The 20,894-nt window shown below is 43.0% G+C and overlaps 1 protein-coding gene across 1 annotated transcript in view; it reads right to left on the reverse strand.

Moving 5' to 3' along the window:
* SLC7A14 (solute carrier family 7 member 14) overlaps positions 1 to 20,894 on the reverse strand; it is a 131,681-nt gene that overhangs the window by 39,868 nt on the left and 70,919 nt on the right. The window contains exons 3-4 of the mRNA XM_003924951.4: positions 2,735 to 2,971; positions 616 to 833 (exon numbers count right to left, since the gene is read on the reverse strand). Coding sequence (XP_003925000.1) covers positions 616 to 833; positions 2,735 to 2,971 — 455 coding nt within the window. The remainder of the gene's footprint in view (positions 1 to 615; positions 834 to 2,734; positions 2,972 to 20,894) is intronic.

The raw sequence follows: 20,894 nt of genomic DNA on the forward strand, positions 1-20,894 counted from the left end.
AAAAACTCTTATTTTCCTAGTTTCATGCCCAGGCAAAACTCATCCCTTCCCCACTGTCCCCTTTCCCTGGCCTCCTTTATTGCCTTGTCTATTTATGCTCATGTTGCTCTCTCTTAGGAGATTGTAGAGATGATTCTATAGAACTGAGCTGTTCTTCTACAGACTTTGGAGTCAGGCAGCCCTGGCTGACTGGGTTCTGCCACTGACACTGCGTGTTCAACAGCGAGCCATTTGAACTCTCTGAATGGGAGTATTATTCGTCTTTAAGACCAGAATGTAAATATCTTCCTCACAAGATTATCAGGAAAGTTAAATGAGATAGTACAGGCAAAGCTACTTAGCACAATTTTAGGCAATTGCAGGTGGCCAAAACATTGAATCTATTATTGTTATTTGTATAAAATAGGATCTTAACAAATGCTGGTGAAACAAATAAAAAAATAAGAACCACTTCTTCGGATAGTCCAACTAAATTCAGATCAAAAGGTGATAAAGAGGGTGCTATGGTAATTATGGAACAGAACAGCATTTTCTTGAAAATATATCTTAGGCTAGCTGCAGGGTAGAAGGCAGAGTGTATATGACAGGCACACCAGGTATTTGGAACAAACTTACCCCTGACCAGCCGTGGGGCAAGAACTGGCCCTCCGCCCAGTATTTTCCATTGATGAAGAAGAGGCCTGCGATCATGATGAACACCCACACTGCCAGGTTCAGCACGTTGAGGACATTGTTGAAGCCTATGGAGTTCTTCACCCCCAGAGCAACAATGATGGTCACGATGACCGCGATCAACAGAGCCAGAAGGTCTGGGTATGATTCTTCACCTTTCCCTAGAGAGGAAAGACATGATTTGACATTGTCTAGGGAGAAGAAAGGGCTGTGCAAACTCCTGGTCCTACTACCCCAGTGCATCCGCACTCAGTTTGAAGAAGGGCCGTAAGTTTGTAAAAGGAACTGTGTGTGTGTGTGTGCGCGCGCGCACCTACACATCCACAAGCAGATACAAATGTCTATTTGCAAATGAGCAGTATTTAGTAGACAGGTAAGATGACCTGATATCCTGGACCAAAACTTGGGCTATGTGGTGTGACAATTACAATGCCTATGGAACCACGGCACAGAATATTTGAAGTAGGAACTGTCCTGGGATATTTGGGATGTATATTGAGGTCTAACATGTTATTTGAAAATTGTTTTTATCTTCATAATGGTTAATTTTACAGTCTGTAAAATTTCCATCCCATTCCCAAACCTTTTCTTTATTAGCAAATTTAAGAATGTGTGTCTTTGAAAACGAGGGCAAGAGGGGTTTTCTGTTCTTTCGTGTATATGTGGTTGTAGAGAAAAAAATAACCATGTGCTGCCTGCTTGGTTTTGCCCAATGGCCAGTGGAGTCCTGCCCTCTATAGAGTGGAAAAGGCACTGCCTCAGCTGTCAGGTCCTGAATTTCAGCTGTACTTTCGCCCGTAGCCAGATGTGTGGCCTTGGGCAAGGTTGCCTCATCTGCCTGGACCTCATTTGTAAAGCAAAGGACATGAATGACCTGATTTCAGAGGACTCTTTTAGACCTAAAATTCTATGCAATCAGTACATTGATCAGGTTTGTTCTTTATATTTTTATCTTGTCATGGTACCTAGGTGCTCAGCATTTTTGTCAGTTCTTCTGAGATAGGAACACTGAAGTCAGATGACTTGACACAGCACAGAATCACTCCTCTGAAGCAAGACTCCAGAGCTTCCTCAACTATTGTTTAGCTTCCCTTAAATGTGAGTTTATCAGGCAAGATGGAGAGTGGCCAGGCACGGTGGCTTGCGCCTGTAATCTCAGCACTTTAGGAGGTCGAGGTGAGCAGATCACAAGGTCAGGGGTTCAAGACCAGCCTGACCAACATGGTGAAACCCCTTCTCTACTAAAAATACAAAAATTAGCTGGGCATGGTGGCGCACACCTGTAATCTCGGCTACTCAGGAGTCTGAGGCAGAAGAATCGTTTGAACCTGGGAGGAGGAGATTGCAGTGAGCCAAGATCATGCCATTGCACTCCAGCCTGGATGACAGAGCAAGATTCTGTCTTAAAAAAAAAAAAAAAGATGGAGAGTGGGTGGCAAATGATGGATAGAGCCTGAGGTCTCATGGTATTTGTTACATGAGCTTCTGATGGTTTAGCATTCACTGTTATATTACCCCTTCCTGACCTCTTCTAGGCTGGAATCTGTTTTGTTCCTTAATTTTTTTTTTCATTTGAAATTTGGAAAAAATCTGATGAAACCACTGGAGAAATTGCTTAAAATTCTTTTTTTTCCTGCATTGGTTTTATTTTTATATAGCTATTGACATGTGGATGTATGGTGTGTATTCTTTGACGTATGATATTACATTAAAACATAATCTATGTTATTACAAGTTTTCCTAATCATCCTTTTAACTGCTAGCTATGTAATATTTGTCTGCAATTTATTTAGTCCTTTGTCCCATTGCAGAATATTTAGGCTGTCTCTAACTTTTAGTTATTGTAAAGGAGGCTGTGATGAGCATCTTTTTGTATAACGCTTCTATGGACATTAGAATTATTTTTTAAGGATGGATAGAGTCATAGAATTACTTTGCAAAAAAAAAAGAGAGATGTATTTAAGGCTTTTGATACATTTTGTCAAATTGCTTTCTGAAAGGGGAACTCATCTGTGGCTCAGTAAGTTCGCATGTTGAGGGTAGGAGGATGTGGCAGTCTCACCCAGGCCATTGAGGGTTCCCACGCTGTCTACCATCCAGCGGCTGATGGTGTGGTTGGCCAGTGAGTCAAACATGCTGCTCAGAGCACTGGCTCCAGCCGCAGTGCCAATCAGGTACTCCAGGATCAGGTTCCAGCCAATGAAAAATGCCACAAATTCCCCGACAGTGACATAGCTGTAGGTGTAGGCAGATCCTGTGGTCTTGGGGACTCGAACTCCAAACTCTGCATAGCAGACCCCTGCAAGAGACAAACATACACAGATGGTGGACTTCAGGAGATGAGGTGACATCCCGTGGCTAGCAATCTTGGGTAGAACATATTAAGACTCTCTAGGATCTCAGGACAAATACACTAAGTTTTATATACATGAATAGATTCAAAGCCAACTCTGATCTCTTCCAACCTCACTTCTGAAAAATGTGAACCTGAATGCCTAGCAAGGCAATCAGAACTAATTCTACTGAACTGTTGGAAACTAATCTTTATTTAGAAAAAAATCCACTGTGTGTCTCTGTCATGTTCCTTAGTGTCAGATAGCCTGCGTGAACCTGAGCCCAATTCATTATGATCCCCACCCTTGATGGCACCGGGGTCATATTACGCACAGACTTCTTCTCTTTTGGTTTTTACATGTTATAGAAGGTGCTCCTCATTTGAGAGTGATACTTTGAGCAATCTGTGAAAATGCTGTACTATATCTAGTAGATAGATAAAAGATGCAAATATAAGTAAATTACTAATTATTAACAAGGAAATTTAGCACATGCGCAAAAGATAATTTAATAAACACTTTTAGAGACCTGTCATGTGCATGGCAGGGTGTGAAGCACTGAAGATAAAAAAGACAAATGGCATATGCCCCTGCCCTCAAGGAGAGAGAGGCCATCAGTGCCCCTTGTAGGCTTGGGCACTGTGTAAGCTTGACAATGTAAAAATGTGTAACAATGGGAGTAGAGACGTGAGACATGTACTCAGAGGATTTTGAGGCACATGTAGGGATTAACTGGATGAGGAAGGTGGAACATGAGGCAAAGACGTGGCAGAGAGAGACCATATAAAATATTTGGGTGGATGGGGAGTGTGCAACCAGATATTAGAAGGCGACAAGGCTAGCCAAGTAAGCAGAGCCATGTGTTTTCCAAAGTGGGTTCAGGGCCCACTTCCACCAGAATCGTCTATTGAATCTTAATTTCAGGAGATAGGAACCAGGATGCTGCATTTTAACCAGCTCCCCTGGTAATGCCTGTGGTCACTTGTATCTGAAATGCACTGGAATATTGCCTCATTCTTTAATGTAATTAGTGAATAAATTAGAAAGAGGTTGAAAACCCACCAAACTTCTGGGAGTTGGGAGAGTTTCCTATTTTGTGCTGGGAATTTTGGGTGCGGGCCAGTGGGTGGGGCAACAAGCTGGAGGACAGCGGGAGGAAACATCCCAGGCGTGGGATGTAGGGGATGTGGGAGGGAGCTCAAAGTCAACTTGACCTTCAGTCCCAATTTTGTTAAGGGTCAACCCTGAGGTTCTCTCATCACAAACCAGGGAACAATAGTTCACTCTTTCGTGAATAAAGAGAGCAGGTTTCTTTTCCTTTGGAAGGGGGTGAAATGAATGCAAAGAAGCAAAAACGGAGATGTCAAAAGCAATGGCACAACAAAGGATTCCATGACATGTACTGTCTCTTCCTTCCCCTCGGCTGCTTCAGTTGTCAGGATGTCTACATGGAAGAAGCACTGGACCAGTTATGCTGGGCTCCTGTGTCTATTCCATCCCTATAGATTCAGCGTCCTTGTTTCTAAAATAAAAGTATTATACCAAAGGCTCTATTAACGATCTCCTAACTCTGACACTCTAGGATTCCATCTGTTACATTGAATTTTGAAAATTTTTTGCTGCAAAATCTATTGAGCACAACTTAGCTTTCTCTTACATCAGTGACTATATTGTCTGGTATTATGGAGATGCTCTCAGGGATAGTGAAGCTGTTTGTCTCTACATTAAATGGCCCAGGCTGTTATTTATTTTGAGTTCCTATATCAGTCCTCCTCCCCTTACTTTGTAAATATAGCTTTTCATCTCTTTCCTTGACGTCAGACTGTCAGTTGTTACTTCTTGTTGCTGTCCCAGTGCTTACCTGGAGCAGTCAGACCACCTCTTTTCTAAATTGCTGCTTCCAACACCTGCTATTTAAATTGTTAGAGTGAGTCTAAAATTAAGAGGAAATGGTCTTTGAAGAAAGACCTCAGAGCTCTTCCATGGGGAAAGTATAGTATAATGTGCATGCATTAAATACAAGAACCTGATAATATTTTCTTGGATGCCGTGTGTTTTCAGGGTTCTCGGGAGTTGAGTTTGCACATGCATATGTGGTTGCTCTTTTAGTGCTGTGTGAGGAAGGAAGTGAGGAGGCAGCTCACTTCTCTGTTTTGGTATCAGATCCACAGCATCATCCAATAATTCCTATATTCTATGAGCTTATTCTCATCACCCAACTTTACCACCTGATCTTGCACAAGATTTATACGTAAAATCTTTTTCTTTTTCTTTCTTTTTTTTTTTTTTGTTTGAGACGGAGTTTCGCTCTTGTTACCCAGGCTGGAGTGCAATGGCTCACCACAACCTCCGCCTCCTGGGTTCAGGCAATTCTCCTGCCTCAGCCTCCTGAGTAGCTGGGATTACAGGCACGAGCCACCATGCCCAGCTAATTTTTTTGTATTTTTAGTAGAGACAGGGTTTCACCATGTTGACCAGGATGGTCTCGATCTCTTGACCTCATGATCCGCCCACCTCGGCCTCCCAAAGTGCTGGGATTACAGGCTTGAGCCACCGCGCCTGGCCTAAGTAAAATCTTTTGCAAATGATGCTTTTGAAGCAGGCATCGATTTGATTGCAAATTTAATTTGGAGAGATAATATTTTGGAGTTTGTGCAATCAAATATTCTGTCTATAACATTCAATCTGACAAATTAAATTTTAAAATACCCATTTCGCCACCAGAATACACTTGCCAAGGGTAGTTAGCAAATGGTCAAGTCTTCATTAGGTCTTGTGAACAGACTAGTCCATTGCTGTCTGAATCAGAGAAAAATGCCCTGGCTGTGCATGGCATAAGGAGCATTTGGAATCTTAGCCACTTCCCAAGGCCCTGCTGGGGTACTAATGACTATAGTTTGTGGAGAACAGTGGAAAAAATCAATCAGCCACTAACCATATTAGACAATTTCTGCTCCAAGAAATCATTGTTTTGGACACACTGTAAAATATCTTATAATGTTTTTAAATTTTTCTGATTTGTTTGTATGGAAAAATTCAGACTTATGTGGGCACTAGAGAGCATCTAGCCTGGCATTTAAGCTTATTGGTGAAAATGGAATGTTTACAGCCTGAAATGTCCTGAGAAAAATGTTCTCATTCATTCAACTATTTTGAAATATCTGGTATGTAAGAGAAACACATTCAAGAGTATCTTTTTCTAATTTCAATAAGAAATTAAAAGCATGGAAAGGAATTTTTTTTTTTTTTTTTTTTTTTGGATAGAGTCTCACTCTGCTGCCCAGGCTGGAGTGCAGTAGTGTGATCTCAGCTCACTGCAACCTCTGCCTCCTGGGTTCAAGCCATTCTCCTGCCTCAGCCTCCTAAGTAGCTGGGATTACAGGCATGTGCCGCCATGACTCGCTAATTTATGTATTTTTAGTAGAGATGGGATTTCACCATTTGGCCAGGCTGGTCTCGAACTCCTGACCTCAAGTGATCTGCCCGCCTCAGCCTCCCAAAGTGCTGGGATTACAGCATGAAGCACTGTGCCCGGCGAAACACTGGTTTTTATCCTAGATTATCTAGGGTCTTAGAGTAGTGAGTGTCCAGGGGCAAGTCACTTACCCCTCTATGGATGTAATGAGGTGGCCAACTAGACACACTTTAGGGTCCCTTCTGATGCATCATTCTCTGGTTTCACAGCTAAAGCCACCTCTTAATCATCTAGTTAGTTGGGGAAGCCCCGAAGAAAATAACATATGAACCAATGGTTCTTAATAGAGGTGGCATTGACTCCTAGGGGAATTTTGGAAATATGTGGGAGTGTCTATGGTTCTCACAATGATTGCGGGCACTTGTGGCATTAAGTGGATAGGCGCCTGGGCTATTCGTCATTCTGCAATGTGACTGACTCACAGATTGAAGCTCTGTCCTGTATCACATATGACTGCTGATGGCCCCAGTGGACATTCATTTAAGTACAAACCTATTTGTAATTTTCGAACTTGAATTTATCTCCATTTTACACATGCACACAATGTAAATTTTTTGGCATGGCTTTTTAGACATTGAATTTTCCAGGACTGCAACAGCTGGGTAAATTGAGAGACAGTTGTCATTTGTTTGGTTTGGAATTAACTGAGTTGATTATCATTTTGGAAGACCATCAACATCAGTGTTATTTATGGTCTTTGAGCATCAAATAACAGACCTATATGAGTCTGCATTTGTGGCAGCTGTACTCACAGTGGTTCTATAAGTACCGTAAATACCTGATGACTCCGTTGCGTCTCCTAATGCACGCATGCCCAGCATTCATGTTGAAATAAATACTGTTTTCTTCAAAATAACTTTTTTGATTTATCTTTCATACTCGAGGCCTATTCATTTTTTAAAAAAATCAAGTGTGTAGGAAGGTAACCATCTCCAGTTTTCATCCAGAATAGTAGAGGCAGCATTACAAAGTATTTATTACCAAAAATGAATTTGGGTGTACTAGGGTGGATAATCACTGTTTTAATGAGAGATCAACAGCCAGGTGTGGTGGCTCATGCCTGTAATCCCAGCACTTTGGAGACTGAGGTGGGTGGATCACCTGAGTCAAGAGTTCGGGCTTAGCCTGGCCAACATGGTGAAATCCCATCTCTATTAAAAATACAAAAAAAAAAAAAAAAAATTAGCCGGGTGTGGTGGCAGACGCCAGTAGTTCCAGTTACTGTGGAGGCTGAGGCAGAAGAATCATTAAACTTGGGAGGTGGAGGTTGCAGTTAGCCGAGATTGTGCCATTGCACTCCAGCAGGGGCAACAGAACAAGACTGTCTTAAAAGAAAAAAAAAAAAAAAAAAAAGAGAGAGAGAGATAAATGTATAAATAATCTTTACTTAATTTGGTGAATCCATTAAAAAATTTTGCTTGAGTCACCTTTCTAATCATATTTGCCTTATGCTATTGTCAAAGCGATTTTGCATTTTGTGGTTATCCACCAAGTGATTATAGGGAAAAGCATACTGATTTCAAAAGTACTTATTAATATAGCTAGAGAGAATCAATATGAAATCCAGAGTTTAGGTGCAGGCAGCCATCAGTGAGTGACTGCAAGCTGCAGACCACAGGATGGAAATTTTCCCTTAGTGTTGGTCAGAGGTGGGAAATCTAAGTCCTTGAGAAATATAAAGGATTTATTTCAGCAGGACTAGAGGTAATAAGCCTGCAAGTCTGATGCCTTTTCAATTAGCCGCCATATAAGTCTATTGTAAACATATTCCTATTTATATTTTGTCCTACTTCTAGTGTTTTATATTTTTATATCCAGAACTACTTGTGGTTAAATTGACAATCTGTCAGCCTAAAAATCAGCTGGGCTTGGAGAGGATTTCCACATTGAAAAGTGGGTTGGGACAAGGGATCAGGAGAGTCTCGATTTGCAATATTCTCTGTTAATCCTTTTGTGTATCTCAGATGATGTGTGATTTGGGGGTCAGAAAAATATAGTCCTTTTCAATGTGAATTTTTTTTTTTTCAAGTTGGAATAAAGATCCAGCTGTAGGTTTAGTTCTTTCAGACAGGCTACATACAACGTTGACCTTTCCGAATGATGCTTAACATAGCACAACCCAATAGCAAAGATAATCATGACATGCTTCTCCCCAGGATTCCCTATTGACCTCTTAGAACCAGGAGGCAAAGCTTTTCCTTTCTAAGTGGGTAAAGGAGAAAGACCCAACTGTGAGTAGGCAAAAGGGGGAAATCGATTTTTTAAGTGGAGAAGCTCTTCCACTTAAGGGTGAAGTTACTGGAGGTACAGTTTGTATAACATGATGAATTCAACTGTTATCTTGCCTGGTCATAAGTTGAGAAGGGCTTCTCCACTTAAGAAGTAGATTTCCCTCCGCATTCCACCAAAGTGAGCCATTAGGTAAATAAGTGCTTTTAAATAAGCGTACTTTTACCTGGAAGTATTAAATCCAGGGGTTATTCACATTTGAATGCCAATTACTCAGAGAGATTTTTTCCATTAACATGTAGTTTACCGGCCGGGCGCGGTGGCTCAAGCCTGTAATCCCAGCACTTTGGGAGGCTGAGGCGGGTGGATCACGAGGTCGAGAGATCGAGACCATCCTGGTCAACATGGTGAAACCCTGTCTCTACTAAAAGTGCAAAAAATTAGCTGGGCATGGTGGCACGTGCCTGTTATCCCAGCTACTCAGGAGGCTGAGGCAGGAGAATTGCCTGAGCCCAGGAGGCGAAGGTTGCGGTGAGCTGAGATCGCGCCATTGCACTCCAGCCTGGGTAACAAGGGCGAAACTCCGTGTCAAAAAAAACAAAAAACAAAACAAACAAACAAACAAACAAACAAACAAAAAAACATGTAGTTTACCTTACTTTGACTATTCCCTAACCTACTTATCAGCTACTTTAACAGTTTCCTAAATACCTTTTGACTTTCTAATTTCCTTCCTTTGTTCCACACACATTGTTAAGTGGCTACTAAATGAGGCACTGTAATGAATGACAAAGACACAAATGGTAAGACAGATTTCCTGACCTTGAGGCATCTATATTTCAATCAGGAAAGAGTTTAATAAACAGCTGATTCCACATGGCCAGCATTTCATACTATTGAGCATTTATGAGGTGTTCTTGGAGTTCAGTGTGGTGAGCGTGGTTCTCAGGGAACATAGTTCTTTGGTTGCTGTGGAAGCAGGGAGATTGGCGGGGGAGCATTTTGAGCTACTTCTTGGAGGGGGGAGCTGGGCTTTGCCAGTCAGAAAAAAAATAGGGGAAAGGGCGGTTTCAGGCAGATGAAAAGGTATAGTTGGGCTGACACATGCATGCTACTTTGGAAATTGTGGAAGATGAGCCTGCAGAGGTGGACTGAGATCAAATGATTGAGGGGGTGGGACCTTTTTAATAGACCGGTGGACTACCTGAAAAGGACTGTACAGTTCATCTACTTGTATAGTTTAAAGTTCTTTCAGTTGCAAAACTCTTTTTTCTTTTTCTTTTTTCCACACAGTCTTATTTTCGAGCCCAATACATAAATAGGGAAAAGCAGGTGGCTCCGTTTGAGTGGGGAGGGCGGGGGGCAGGGGACGGAGAACTGAGGCTGGTCTGCTTAAGGTCTCCTTGATCCCGTGCCTCCCCAAAGCCCTGACCCTCCTTTGTGGACACCCAGGACTGACTGAGCACGGGAATGGGAAGGAGTGTCAGTTGCTCATCAGGGTTGTTCTTTTTTTAATAAAATAAATAAAATGCTGTTGAGCCCCAGACCTGAAGCTCTGTATTCAATTAATGGCAGAGTTTGGCAGAGTTTGGCAGTTTCCTGATACCCAGCCTTAGGAGCTTTTCAATTCACTCGTTTGTTTATTCAATGCACTGATAAGGTATTATCTCATGCATCTATATTATCTTTTAAGGCTTCAAAGGTGAACAGAAAGAATACAGTCTCTTTTCTGTGGGCCTTATGGTACCATGGAGGAAACAGACCAGAAAACCAACCAACCAGAACCGTCCAAAGGGAAAGAGTCTATTAAGAAATAGGAGAGGGAGTAGAGGCAGTTGTCCAAGAAAAAAATTTGCCGACTTTACAATTTCATTTAGGCCTCTGGGATCAGTGACAACTGGAGAGTTGAGTCAGGTTGCTTTGGGCGGGGCGGGGGACACAGGCCGCTGATATCAGGCCCTATTAGGTGTTTTGCCTATACTGTATCTTATACTTCACAGTGGGTAGGGAGGAAGGTTGGGGTGGGCTGATGTAGCAAATGAGGTCAGTGATTTCTCATCCATGAGGTCATTCTTCCTACGTGCCGACTACCTGCTGTCTCCCAGACACGGGATGGAACCAGCTGTTGGGCTACACTGGTGAAATTCACCACTGAGACCCAAACATGCCTTTAAGAAAGTCCTCACCAAATATAGCATTTTGCTGAGCGTTGTTACTCATTTTCTTCCTTTTATTTATTCCTTTTTTTTTTTTTTTTTTTTTTGAGACGGAGTTTCGCTCTTGTTACCCAGGCTGGAGTGCAATGGCGCGATCTCGGCTCACCGCAACCTCCGCCTCCTGGGTTCGGGCAATTCTCCTGTCTCAGCCTCCTGAGTAGCTGGGATTACAGGCACATGCCACCATGCCCAGCTGATTTTTTGTATTTTTAGTAGAGACAGGGTTTCACCATGTTGACCAGGATGGTCTCGATCTCTTGACCTCGTGATCCACCCGCCTCGGCCTCCCAAAGTGCTGGGATTACAGGCGTGAGCCACCACGCCCGGTTATTTCTTTATTTATTTTCTGAGATGGAGTCTCACTCTTTCACCCAGGCTGGAGTGCAGTGGGGCCATCTCAGCTCGCTGCAACCTCTGCCTTCCAGGTTCAGGCAATGCTCCTGCCTCAGCCTCCTGAGTAGTTAGGATTACAGGTGTGTGCCTCCATGCCTGGCTAACTTTTGTATTTTTAGTAGAGATGAGGTTTCACCATGTTGGCCAGGCTGGTCTGGAATTCCTGACCTCATGATCCGCCTGCCTTAGCCTCTCAAAGTGCTGGGATTACAGGCATGAGCCACCACGCCTGACTTCATTTTCTTAAAACATCTCTGTTCCTTTAAGAGCCACAGCAGGGTAAGACATGCTGTATATGTAGCTATGGTCGCTAATCCTGCCTAAATGTAGATGGGAGTGGGGTATGAGTAGAAATCATAGGACTTCAGAGAGAAATGAAGTGTGAATTCTCTCAGAAATGTTTCTTTTCCCTGTGACCCCGAGTTCCATATGGTGAGTAATGCACTGTCCCCGTCATTGCTGTCTTGAGAAGCAGGTTGCTGGGTCCTGAGAAGCATCTATCCAGGCCCCATCATGTGCGGCTGGACCCAGTGAACCAGCACTGATGTCCTCTTCCCGATGCCCTTGGTTAGCCAAGAAAACTGTGGGTTTCTTCTTCAGGGAGTGATTGGTCAGGTGCTCTGTTGCCTCAGCCTCACCGCTACTGTCTCTTCTACTTGAGCAATCTCAATCACTCCATCTCAGTCACTGGTCAGGGAAACCCAGGCAATTTTTACAAATGTGTCTGGAGGAAAAGCAATTTGTCTGGGAATGCCTGTGTTTTTTTGTTTCTAAGAAGAGACTCGTGATTTCTCTGCCCAAGCAGGCCCCAGGTGGACAGTAACCACCTGTGCTTAGGGGACAGGCAGCATCATTAATCAGGGGGTGTATGATACCATTCGTTATTGAACTTGATAGGGCTCCAGTTAAAGTTGGGTAGGGAATAGAGAACATTCAAGTCCCCCAAGCCACAGCATCAATATATCAACATATAAACAGGTAAGAAATAAGTTGTACTTCAAGTCAGAGAAGTGACCCCGAAAACAGTTCAAGGAAGTTTAATAATTTGTTGATCAAATGTAACCAACCTACAGGGTGTGGTGGCTCGCGTCTGTAATCCCAGCACTTTGGGAGGCTGAGGCAGGCAGATCACCTGAGGTCAGGGGTTTGAGACCAGACTCGCCAACATGGTGAAACCCATCTCTGCTAAAAATACAAAAATTAGCCAGGCGAGGTGACAGCCACCTGTAGTAGCAGCTACTCGGGAGGCTGAGACAGGAGAATCACTTGAACCCAGGAGGCGGTGGTTGCAGTGAGCCGAGATCAAGCCACTGCACCCTAGCCTCAGCGACAGAGTAAGACTCTGTCTCAAAAAAAAAAAAAAAAAAAAAAAAGTAACCAACCTGTCTATTTACTCTCTTCTCTAGATCTCCCTCTATGAAAATATTTTGGAGGCTATTGAAGGTACAGTTTCGATAATATGAAGAATTCAAGCATTATCTTGTCTGGTCATGATAATTGTTAATAATCATCAATGTACATTATTTTACTTGACTGCTTTATCAGATGATGATGATGATGGTAATTGATGATGATGGTGATGATAATGCTCATGTGGTTACTTTCAACTGAAGACCCCACAGGGTTATCTGTGCCCCAAGCCAATCTACTGGCCCAGATTGGTTTTTCTTCATTGCTGAAGTGGCAAGTGGGCTGGAACTGCCTTTTTCTTTCCTCCTCACATGTTTATGTGAGTGGCTTCAGATGATCATCGAAGGCCACCTTGGAAGGAAAAAGTCGCTACAAAAGGGAAAGGCAAAGGCACATGTTTTCTTGGCATCTACCCATGCTAGGCTCATTGTACACGGTTCCACATGTGATGCTCAGACAACCCATGAGAATGCTGATGCCGGCATCAGCAGCCCCTTTTGTTTGTTTGTTTGTTTGTTTTTTTTTCTTTAAAGATTATAAATTGAACTTTAGGCCGGGCGCGGTGGTTCACGCCTGTAATCCCAGCACTTTGGGAGGCCGAGGCGGGTGGATCACGAGGTCGAGAGATCGAGACCATCCTCGTCAACATGGTGAAACCCCGTCTCTACCAAAAATACAAAAAATTAGCTGGGCATGGTGGTGCGTGCCTGTAATCCCAGCTACTCAGGAGGCTGAGGCAGGAGAATTGCCTAAACCCGAGAGGCGGAGGTTGCCGAGATCGCGCCATTGCACTCCAGCCTGGGTAACAAGAGTGAAACTCCGTCTCAAAAAATAAAATAAAATAAAATAAAATAAAAAATAAAAAATAAATTGAACTTTATTTTTTTAATTTTTTTTTTAATAAGAAAAAGAATAAAGAAGAGGAAGAAAGAGAAAGAGGAAGAGGGAGAGAGGATGGGGGTATTGCTTTATTGCCCAGGGTAAAATGCAATCTAAATATGGGTATGCCTATAATTGTCCTTAATAATGGAGATGTAAAAGAAAATGAGGGAAGAGAATAACAAACAAGGAGCCAACCAACATTTTGTTTAAACTTCTAAGTTGATATGATGTGGTACTGATCTACGTATTCCTATATTGGGCGCGTATATATTTAGGATCTTTAGCTCTGCTTGTTGTTGCATTGATCCTTTTATCATTATATAATGTCCTTCTTTGCTTCTTTTGATCTTTGTTGCTTAATTGTAACTTCTGCTTTTTATTTATTTATTTTAGCTCTCTGTTTGGTTGGTAAATCCTTCTCCATCCCTTGTTTTGAGTCTTTGTGTATCCTTGAATGTGAGATGGGTCTGGATGCAGCATACTGATGGGTTTTAGTTTTTTATTCAAATTGCCTGTCTGTCTTTGGATTGGGGGATTTAGTCAATTTAAATTTAGAATTAATAATAATATATGTGAGTTTAATACTGCCACTTAATATTAGCTGGCTATTTTGCCCATTAGTTGATGTAAATTCTTCATTATATTGATGCTCTTTTTGGTATTTTTTTTAGAAAGGCTGATACTGTTTGTTCCTTTCTATGTGTAGTGATTCTTTCAGAAGCTCTTGTAAAGCAGGCCTGGTGGTAATGAAATCTCTGAGTGCTTGCTTATTCACAAAAAACTTTATTTTTCCTTCACTTGTGAAGCTTAGTTTGGCTGGATGTGAAATTCTTGGTTGAAAGTTCTTTTCTTTAAGGATGTTGAATATCGGTCCCCACTCTCTTCTGGCTTGTAGGGTTTCTGCTGAGAGATCTGCTGTAAGTCTGATAGGCTTCCCTTTGTGGGTAACCTGACCTTTCTCTCTGGCTGCCCTTAGTATTTTCTCCTTCATTTCAACCCTGGTGAATCTGACGATTATGTGCCTTAGAGTTGCTCTTCTTGAGGAATATCTCTGTGGTGTTCTCTGTATTACCTGGAGTTGAATATTATCCTGCCCTACTAGGTTGGGAAAATTTTTCTGAATAATGTCCTGAAGCATATTTTCCAGCTTGGATTCATTCTCTTCGTCACATTCAGGTGCACCTATCAAGCGTAGATTAGGTCTTTTCACATAGTCCCATATTTCTTGGAGACTTTGCTTGTTCCTTTTTATCTTTTTTTCTCTAATCTTGTCTTCTAGTTTTATTTCATTGAGTTGGTCTTCGACCTCTGATATCCTTTCTTCTGCTTGATCAATTCGGCTGTTAAAACTCGTGCATACTTCACGAAGTTCTCGTATTGTGTTTTTCAGCTCCATCAATTCACTTATATTCCTCTCTAAATTGTGTATTCTTTTTTTTTTTTTTTTTTTTTTTTTTTTTTGAGACAGAGTTTTTTGCTCTTGTTACCCAGGCTGGAGTGCAATGGCGCGATCTCGGCTCACCGCAACCTCCGCCTCCTGGGTTCAGGCAATTCTCCTGCCTCAGCCTTCCGAGTAGCTGGGATTACAGGCGTGCGCCACCATGCCCAGCTAATTTTTGTATTTTTAGTAGAGACGGGGTTTCACCATGTTGACCAGGATGGTCTCGATCTCTTGACCTCGTGATCCACCCGCCTCGGCCTCCCAAAGTGCTGGGATTACAGGCGTGAGCCACCGCACCCGGCCCCTAAATTGTGTATTCTTGTTAACATTTCGTCAAATCTTTTTTCAAAGTTCTTAGTTTCTTTAGATTGTGTTAGAACAAGTTCTTTTAATTCACAGAAGTTTCTCATTATCCACATTTTGAAGCCTGCTTCTGTAATTGGAACACACTGGTTCTCCATCAAGCTTTGTTTCGTTGCTGATGAGGAACCGTGATCCCCTGCTGAGGGAGAAATGTTCTGATCTTGGGTATTCTCAGCCTTTTTTGGCTGTTTTCTTCCCTTCGTTGTAGATTTATCCATTTGTGGTCTTTGTATTTACCGTCTTTGTAATTGGTTTTCTGAGTGGACGTCCAACTTATTGATTCTCACTGCCGAAATCTGAGCAACCCACTGCTCTGACTAAATCAGCAGCGTTAAGATTGATGGTGCTTTTCTGACTCTGCACCAAGAACCGACGCTCCGAGGCTCCGGCAAAACCGCCTTGCTGGTCACAAGAGTCACGCGGGCGACCCCTGGAGCTCCTCCGCTCGGAATCTCCTGGTGCGTGAGCAACAAGAATTCATGTGAAGGTATGGCGTCCTCTCGTTCTTTGCGCTTTCAGTGGGAGCTACAATCCCGAGCTGCTAGTGATCAGCCATCTTGGATCGCTCTCCCGCTTTTTGTTTTAGGAGAGGGAGTGAGGTGTCACAGAATTCACACAGCCTCTGGAGAGAGACCCAGAGTGGCTATGACAATGAAGTAAGATGTTGCACACAGATCACTTTGCCCAGTACCTGGCACACAGTAGGTGCTCAATAAAGGACAAATAAAATTATTGCTAGCTATGGTCTGGAGCAGGTTGCCCAATTCACTGACCGGGTTTCCTGGAAATGGTGCTGGTGATACCTACTATGCAGGTTGTTCTGGGTTATCAGAGGACACAGTGCCTACATACGGTAGGCACTGCTTCAAGGTGGAGCTAGGGCTATTATTCATTGATGAGGAAAAGGAACCCCAGAGAGCTTTACTTAGCAGTAGCCTGTGGAATATTTACACAGGAGCCGTTGCCTCAGAGTGGGGTAAAAGAGGTTGGAAGCAAGTATCGCTGGCTGATGGTTTTAGAGTCTCAGAGTTTGTAGGAAGATTAGAAATCATGTTGATTCTAGACCAAGCCCTAGGTGTGCTCAACCCACTTATAAAACAGAACCTGGAGGGAACACAGGGAGGGGAAGAATGGGGCCAGAGACTCCGGATTTAGGAGGCTTGCGGGAGAGAATCTTTTGGTGATGGGGGTTCAGCTGCAGCGCCTACTTCTAGTTCTCCCCAATCCTGTGATACAAACTTCTAACACTTTCACCTCCTTCCTTCTCCACTCCCCTTTTCTACTCCCCCACCCCTCAGAACTCCAGGCGAATTTGGCTTTCTATAGGGTACACATATACAATTTGCATTTTACGGCGTGAGTGTTGCCACCTGCTGGTCGATGAGGATGGAAGGCTGGCACGCGCTGGGTAAACTGGCCACAGTGTCTTCTGTGCACAGCTGACAAAGATGGGGGTTACTGTTCTTCCTAAGAGTCTCACCTATATCCTCCTAATAGATTGTTTCCAGCTAAGTAGCCCCTACTGAATGCAACAGCAATGGTGAGTTTTGAGCTAAATTTTGAACAAGAGAACTCCAATGAATGGAACAGTGACTTTCTTGGATACACTGGGGGGCTTTTTGAAAGAGGCTTTCCCACCAAGGAAAACAGCAAATGTTCTTGGCTGAGCTTATAGTATTCTGCCACACAAGCACTCTCCTGATTAAAATAGTCTTAGAAGTGTTTTCAAAGGAGCGGATGTTTGTATCTATGCTTCATATATAAGAGAAATTCATTATATTGGGTTTTTTTTTTTAAAGTCTAAAAAATTATAAGCTAGGGCATTTATAAACAAACTTTCAAGAGAAATAAATATAGTCAAGAGCTATTATGGAATTTATTCCAAGTAGGAAATGTCTAAAGAGTTGGTAAGATCTACAGATATATTTGAGCAAATATGTGTATATGCATATATATATGTAAATGTATACATTATATATATGTTTTCAATTACTGTGCAAGGGACGTTTTTGGGTCAGATCTATGAGAGTGACCAGTGGTGAGGAATAGTATATAAAATGTTTGTGGTGCATGTCAGCAAAAAATTGCTTTTCACATACATACTCATGACTCTTTTTTTTTTTGGAGACAGTTTCGCTCTTGTTACCCAGGCTGGAGTGCAATGGCGCGATCTCGGCTCACCACAACCTCCGCCTCCTGGGTTCAGGCAATTCTCCTGCCTCAGCCTCCTGAGTAGCTGGGATTACAGGCACATGCCACCATGCCCAGCTGATTTTTTGTATTTTTAGTAGAGACGGGGTTTCACCATGTTGACCAGGATGGTCTCGATCTCTTGACCAGGTGATCCACCCACTTTGGCCTCCCAAAGTGCTGGGATTACAGGCTTGAGCCACCGCGCCCGGCCACATACTCATGACTCTTAATGAAACACAGGCACGGGTTGTGTCCAGGGCAAATGCATTCCTTGGGTTGTTAAATAAAGGATCCATTCTCTTGCCTGCTGTTTGTTCCTCTCCATGCTAACACCACCCTTTGCATTGTGGTGTTTGCCTTCACTACACCCCAGAAATTGCCATCTCTAACTCACAAGCTGTCAACAGAATGGCCTTTTATCAGTGTCCCTGCAGCTTGTGATGCAAACGCCCATTCCCTTTCTGTTCCCTTGTGTAAGAATCTGTTCTTCCTTTGGTTTCACTCCCTTTCTTCTGGGCACTTCTTTTCTTTCTCTGTTGTTGCTTCTTATTATCCATCTTCATCTGTTTGTAGTCACTTAACAAAGTTCTCGCTTAAGTTCTTTTCCCTCCTTGCACCCCTTTGCTTTGGTGATCTCACCTCCTTGCCAGGACAAGGGCTAGGAGCTCTTTGATTCCCTGGGGTGGCCATGGCTCCTTGTCACCAGCCTCTGTGAACTAGCAACATGAGGAGTGGGCCAGAGTATTTGAAGTAGATGGCCCGGGACGTGCAAAGCTCCTGAACTGCTGTGGTCAGCCAGTTAGACTTCACTTAGAAAGTCTGCCTGTGCAGACCTCTGAGGGCAAGGGCTGGTGCTTGGCATAACTCCTCTTCATGACTGTCCATCAACACTCCTGTCTCAGATGTTTATCCCATGACTGTCGGCTGGTACCATGCCTTACTTATCTCTACATCTCTAGCATCTATTTCAGTGCACAAAGTTGAGGCTGCTTAAATATACTTCTTCAGAAAAAGTATGTGGTCACGATACCTCTTTTATTTTCCTTTATAGCACTTGTCACTGTTTGTAATTATTATACATGTTTATTTACTTGTTGTTTTGAGGCACAACCTATTAGTGTGTTTTAAGGCACAGCCTTGTTAAAGGAGGCTGTTCCTGTAGAGAAGAGAATTCCTCTTGTGCATACACCTTCAGATTCAAAAGCATGCTCTTTGTGCAGGTTCATCTGGAGGACAGTGAGGAGGAGGCAAGTCTATCAGGCTTTTTGCTAGGGGTGGACTGAGGAGCTTCAGCACTGGAACCAGGACTACTCATTTGCATTAAGAACCTAGCCTTGTTAGGTTGAAAACTGGCCAATAGTCTTGGTAGTGGTGGTAATAACACAAATATTACTGAGCATTTACTATGTGCATGGGCATATCAAGCACTTTACATAAAAAATCTTAATCTTCACAAGATGGTTATGATGCAGAGACAATTATAATTTCCATTTGCAGATGTTGAATCCAAGATCTCAACAGGTTATCAGGACTTCTCAACCTTTACCACATCACATAACCCACCTAGAAAATGACACTTGGTCCGGGTGTGATTGCTCACGTCTGTATTACCAGCATGTTGGGAGGCTGAGTCAGGCGGATTGTCTGAGATCAAGAGTTCTAGACCAGCCTGACCAACATGGCGAAACTCTGTCTCTACTAAAAATACAAAAATTAGGGTATGGTGGTGGGTGCCTGTAATTCCAGCTACCTGGGAGACTGGAGGCAGGAGTGAGGAACCTGGGAGGCAGAGGCTACAGTGAGCCGAGATCATGATATTGCACTCCAGCCTGGGCAACAAGAGCAAAACTGTCTCAAAAAAAAAAAAAAAAAAAAAAAAAGATACTTGTATGTATATGGAAAGGAGGTAATGTATAAAAGGGCAAGCCTGCTCACTAGCCTGGGGCCCGTGTCGTTTTCCATGTGTCCTAAAGCTGAAGGATCCGTATCTTGGCACATGGCACACCTCTAACTTTCAGCAACCTGTTTGGGAAGCTCTGGGGTTAAGTGTATTTCCCGACTCACGCAAGGAGAAAATGGCAAAGCAGGACTTGAACTGAGGCAGTTCAGCTACAGGAACTAATTGAATCTGGTTCCCAGATGCTAGTGGGATTCGGATGTGTGTTGGGGGAGTTGAGACAATAGGCCCTTCTTTACAAATCTTTCCCCTCCCTGGATTCTTTTTCATGCAAACTCATGTGACAGGCAATCCAATTCAAACTCTTCATTTTTCAGAGGAGGAAACCAAGACTTAGATCGGCACATGTGAATGACTTGCCTGAGGGCTCTGAACTGCTGAGGCTGAGAGAAGGAATTAGACCTCAGGTGTCCCGACTTCTGACCCAGGCCTGAGTGGCTCTTGCAGCACTCACAATTATTTCACGTGTGTCTTGTTTCTTCATATTGATGTGAAGCCCTTTGTTTCAGAGTTTTTTTTTCCCGTGTTCTGCAGCATCTCCTGCTATGCTGGGGCCAGAGAAGGTGGTCAGTCCCTCCCACAACCATGCTAGGTGCTTGTGGTGTGTACCGTCCACGCTACTCTGTGCTACAGAAGATGTAAAAGAAGCCCAGGTTTTCCTGGTTTTGCTGGAGGAAACTCATTGTCACCATCAGCAATTTGAGAAACTTGCAAATTTCTATTAAAACGTGCTCACCTTCTCTGTATTGGTAACGGACATCCTTCCTACAGTGCTGTCAATCGATCCCTATATAGAAGAGCCACATGAACTTTACAATACCTTTCTCCTCAGTGCTGACAGATGACAGAAAGATGCTGAGCTTACAAGTCATTCTCATGACCTGGTTTAGAGAAATTTTGGTCTAGAAAAGTGCTCTGCTAATCAATAGGGTAAGGTACAGGGTCTTTTGAAACCCCAATAAAAGTGAGGGTTCCTTGATTCATTTGATTCTCTTTGGTGAGTTTTTAAATTTAGGGGTGGGCCGGGCACAGTGGCTCACATTTGTAACCCCAGCACTTTGGGAGGCTGAGGCAGAAGGATAACTTGAAGCCAGGAGTTTGAGACCAGCGTGGGTAACATTGTAACACCACCTGTCTCTACAAAAAAAAAAAAAAAAAAAAAAAAAAAAAAAAAAAAAAAGAGAGAGAGAGAGAAAGAAAGACAGAGAAAGAAAATTAGTTGGGTGTGGTGATGCACACCTATAGTCTCAGCTACTGAGGAGGCTGAGGTGGGAGCGTCGCTTGAGCCCAGGAGTTTGAGGCTGCAGTGAGCCATGATCATGCCACTGCA

Source organism: Saimiri boliviensis, chromosome 9, assembly GCF_048565385.1.
Source record: "Saimiri boliviensis isolate mSaiBol1 chromosome 9, mSaiBol1.pri, whole genome shotgun sequence".
NCBI classification, from domain to species: Eukaryota; Metazoa; Chordata; class Mammalia; order Primates; family Cebidae; genus Saimiri; species Saimiri boliviensis.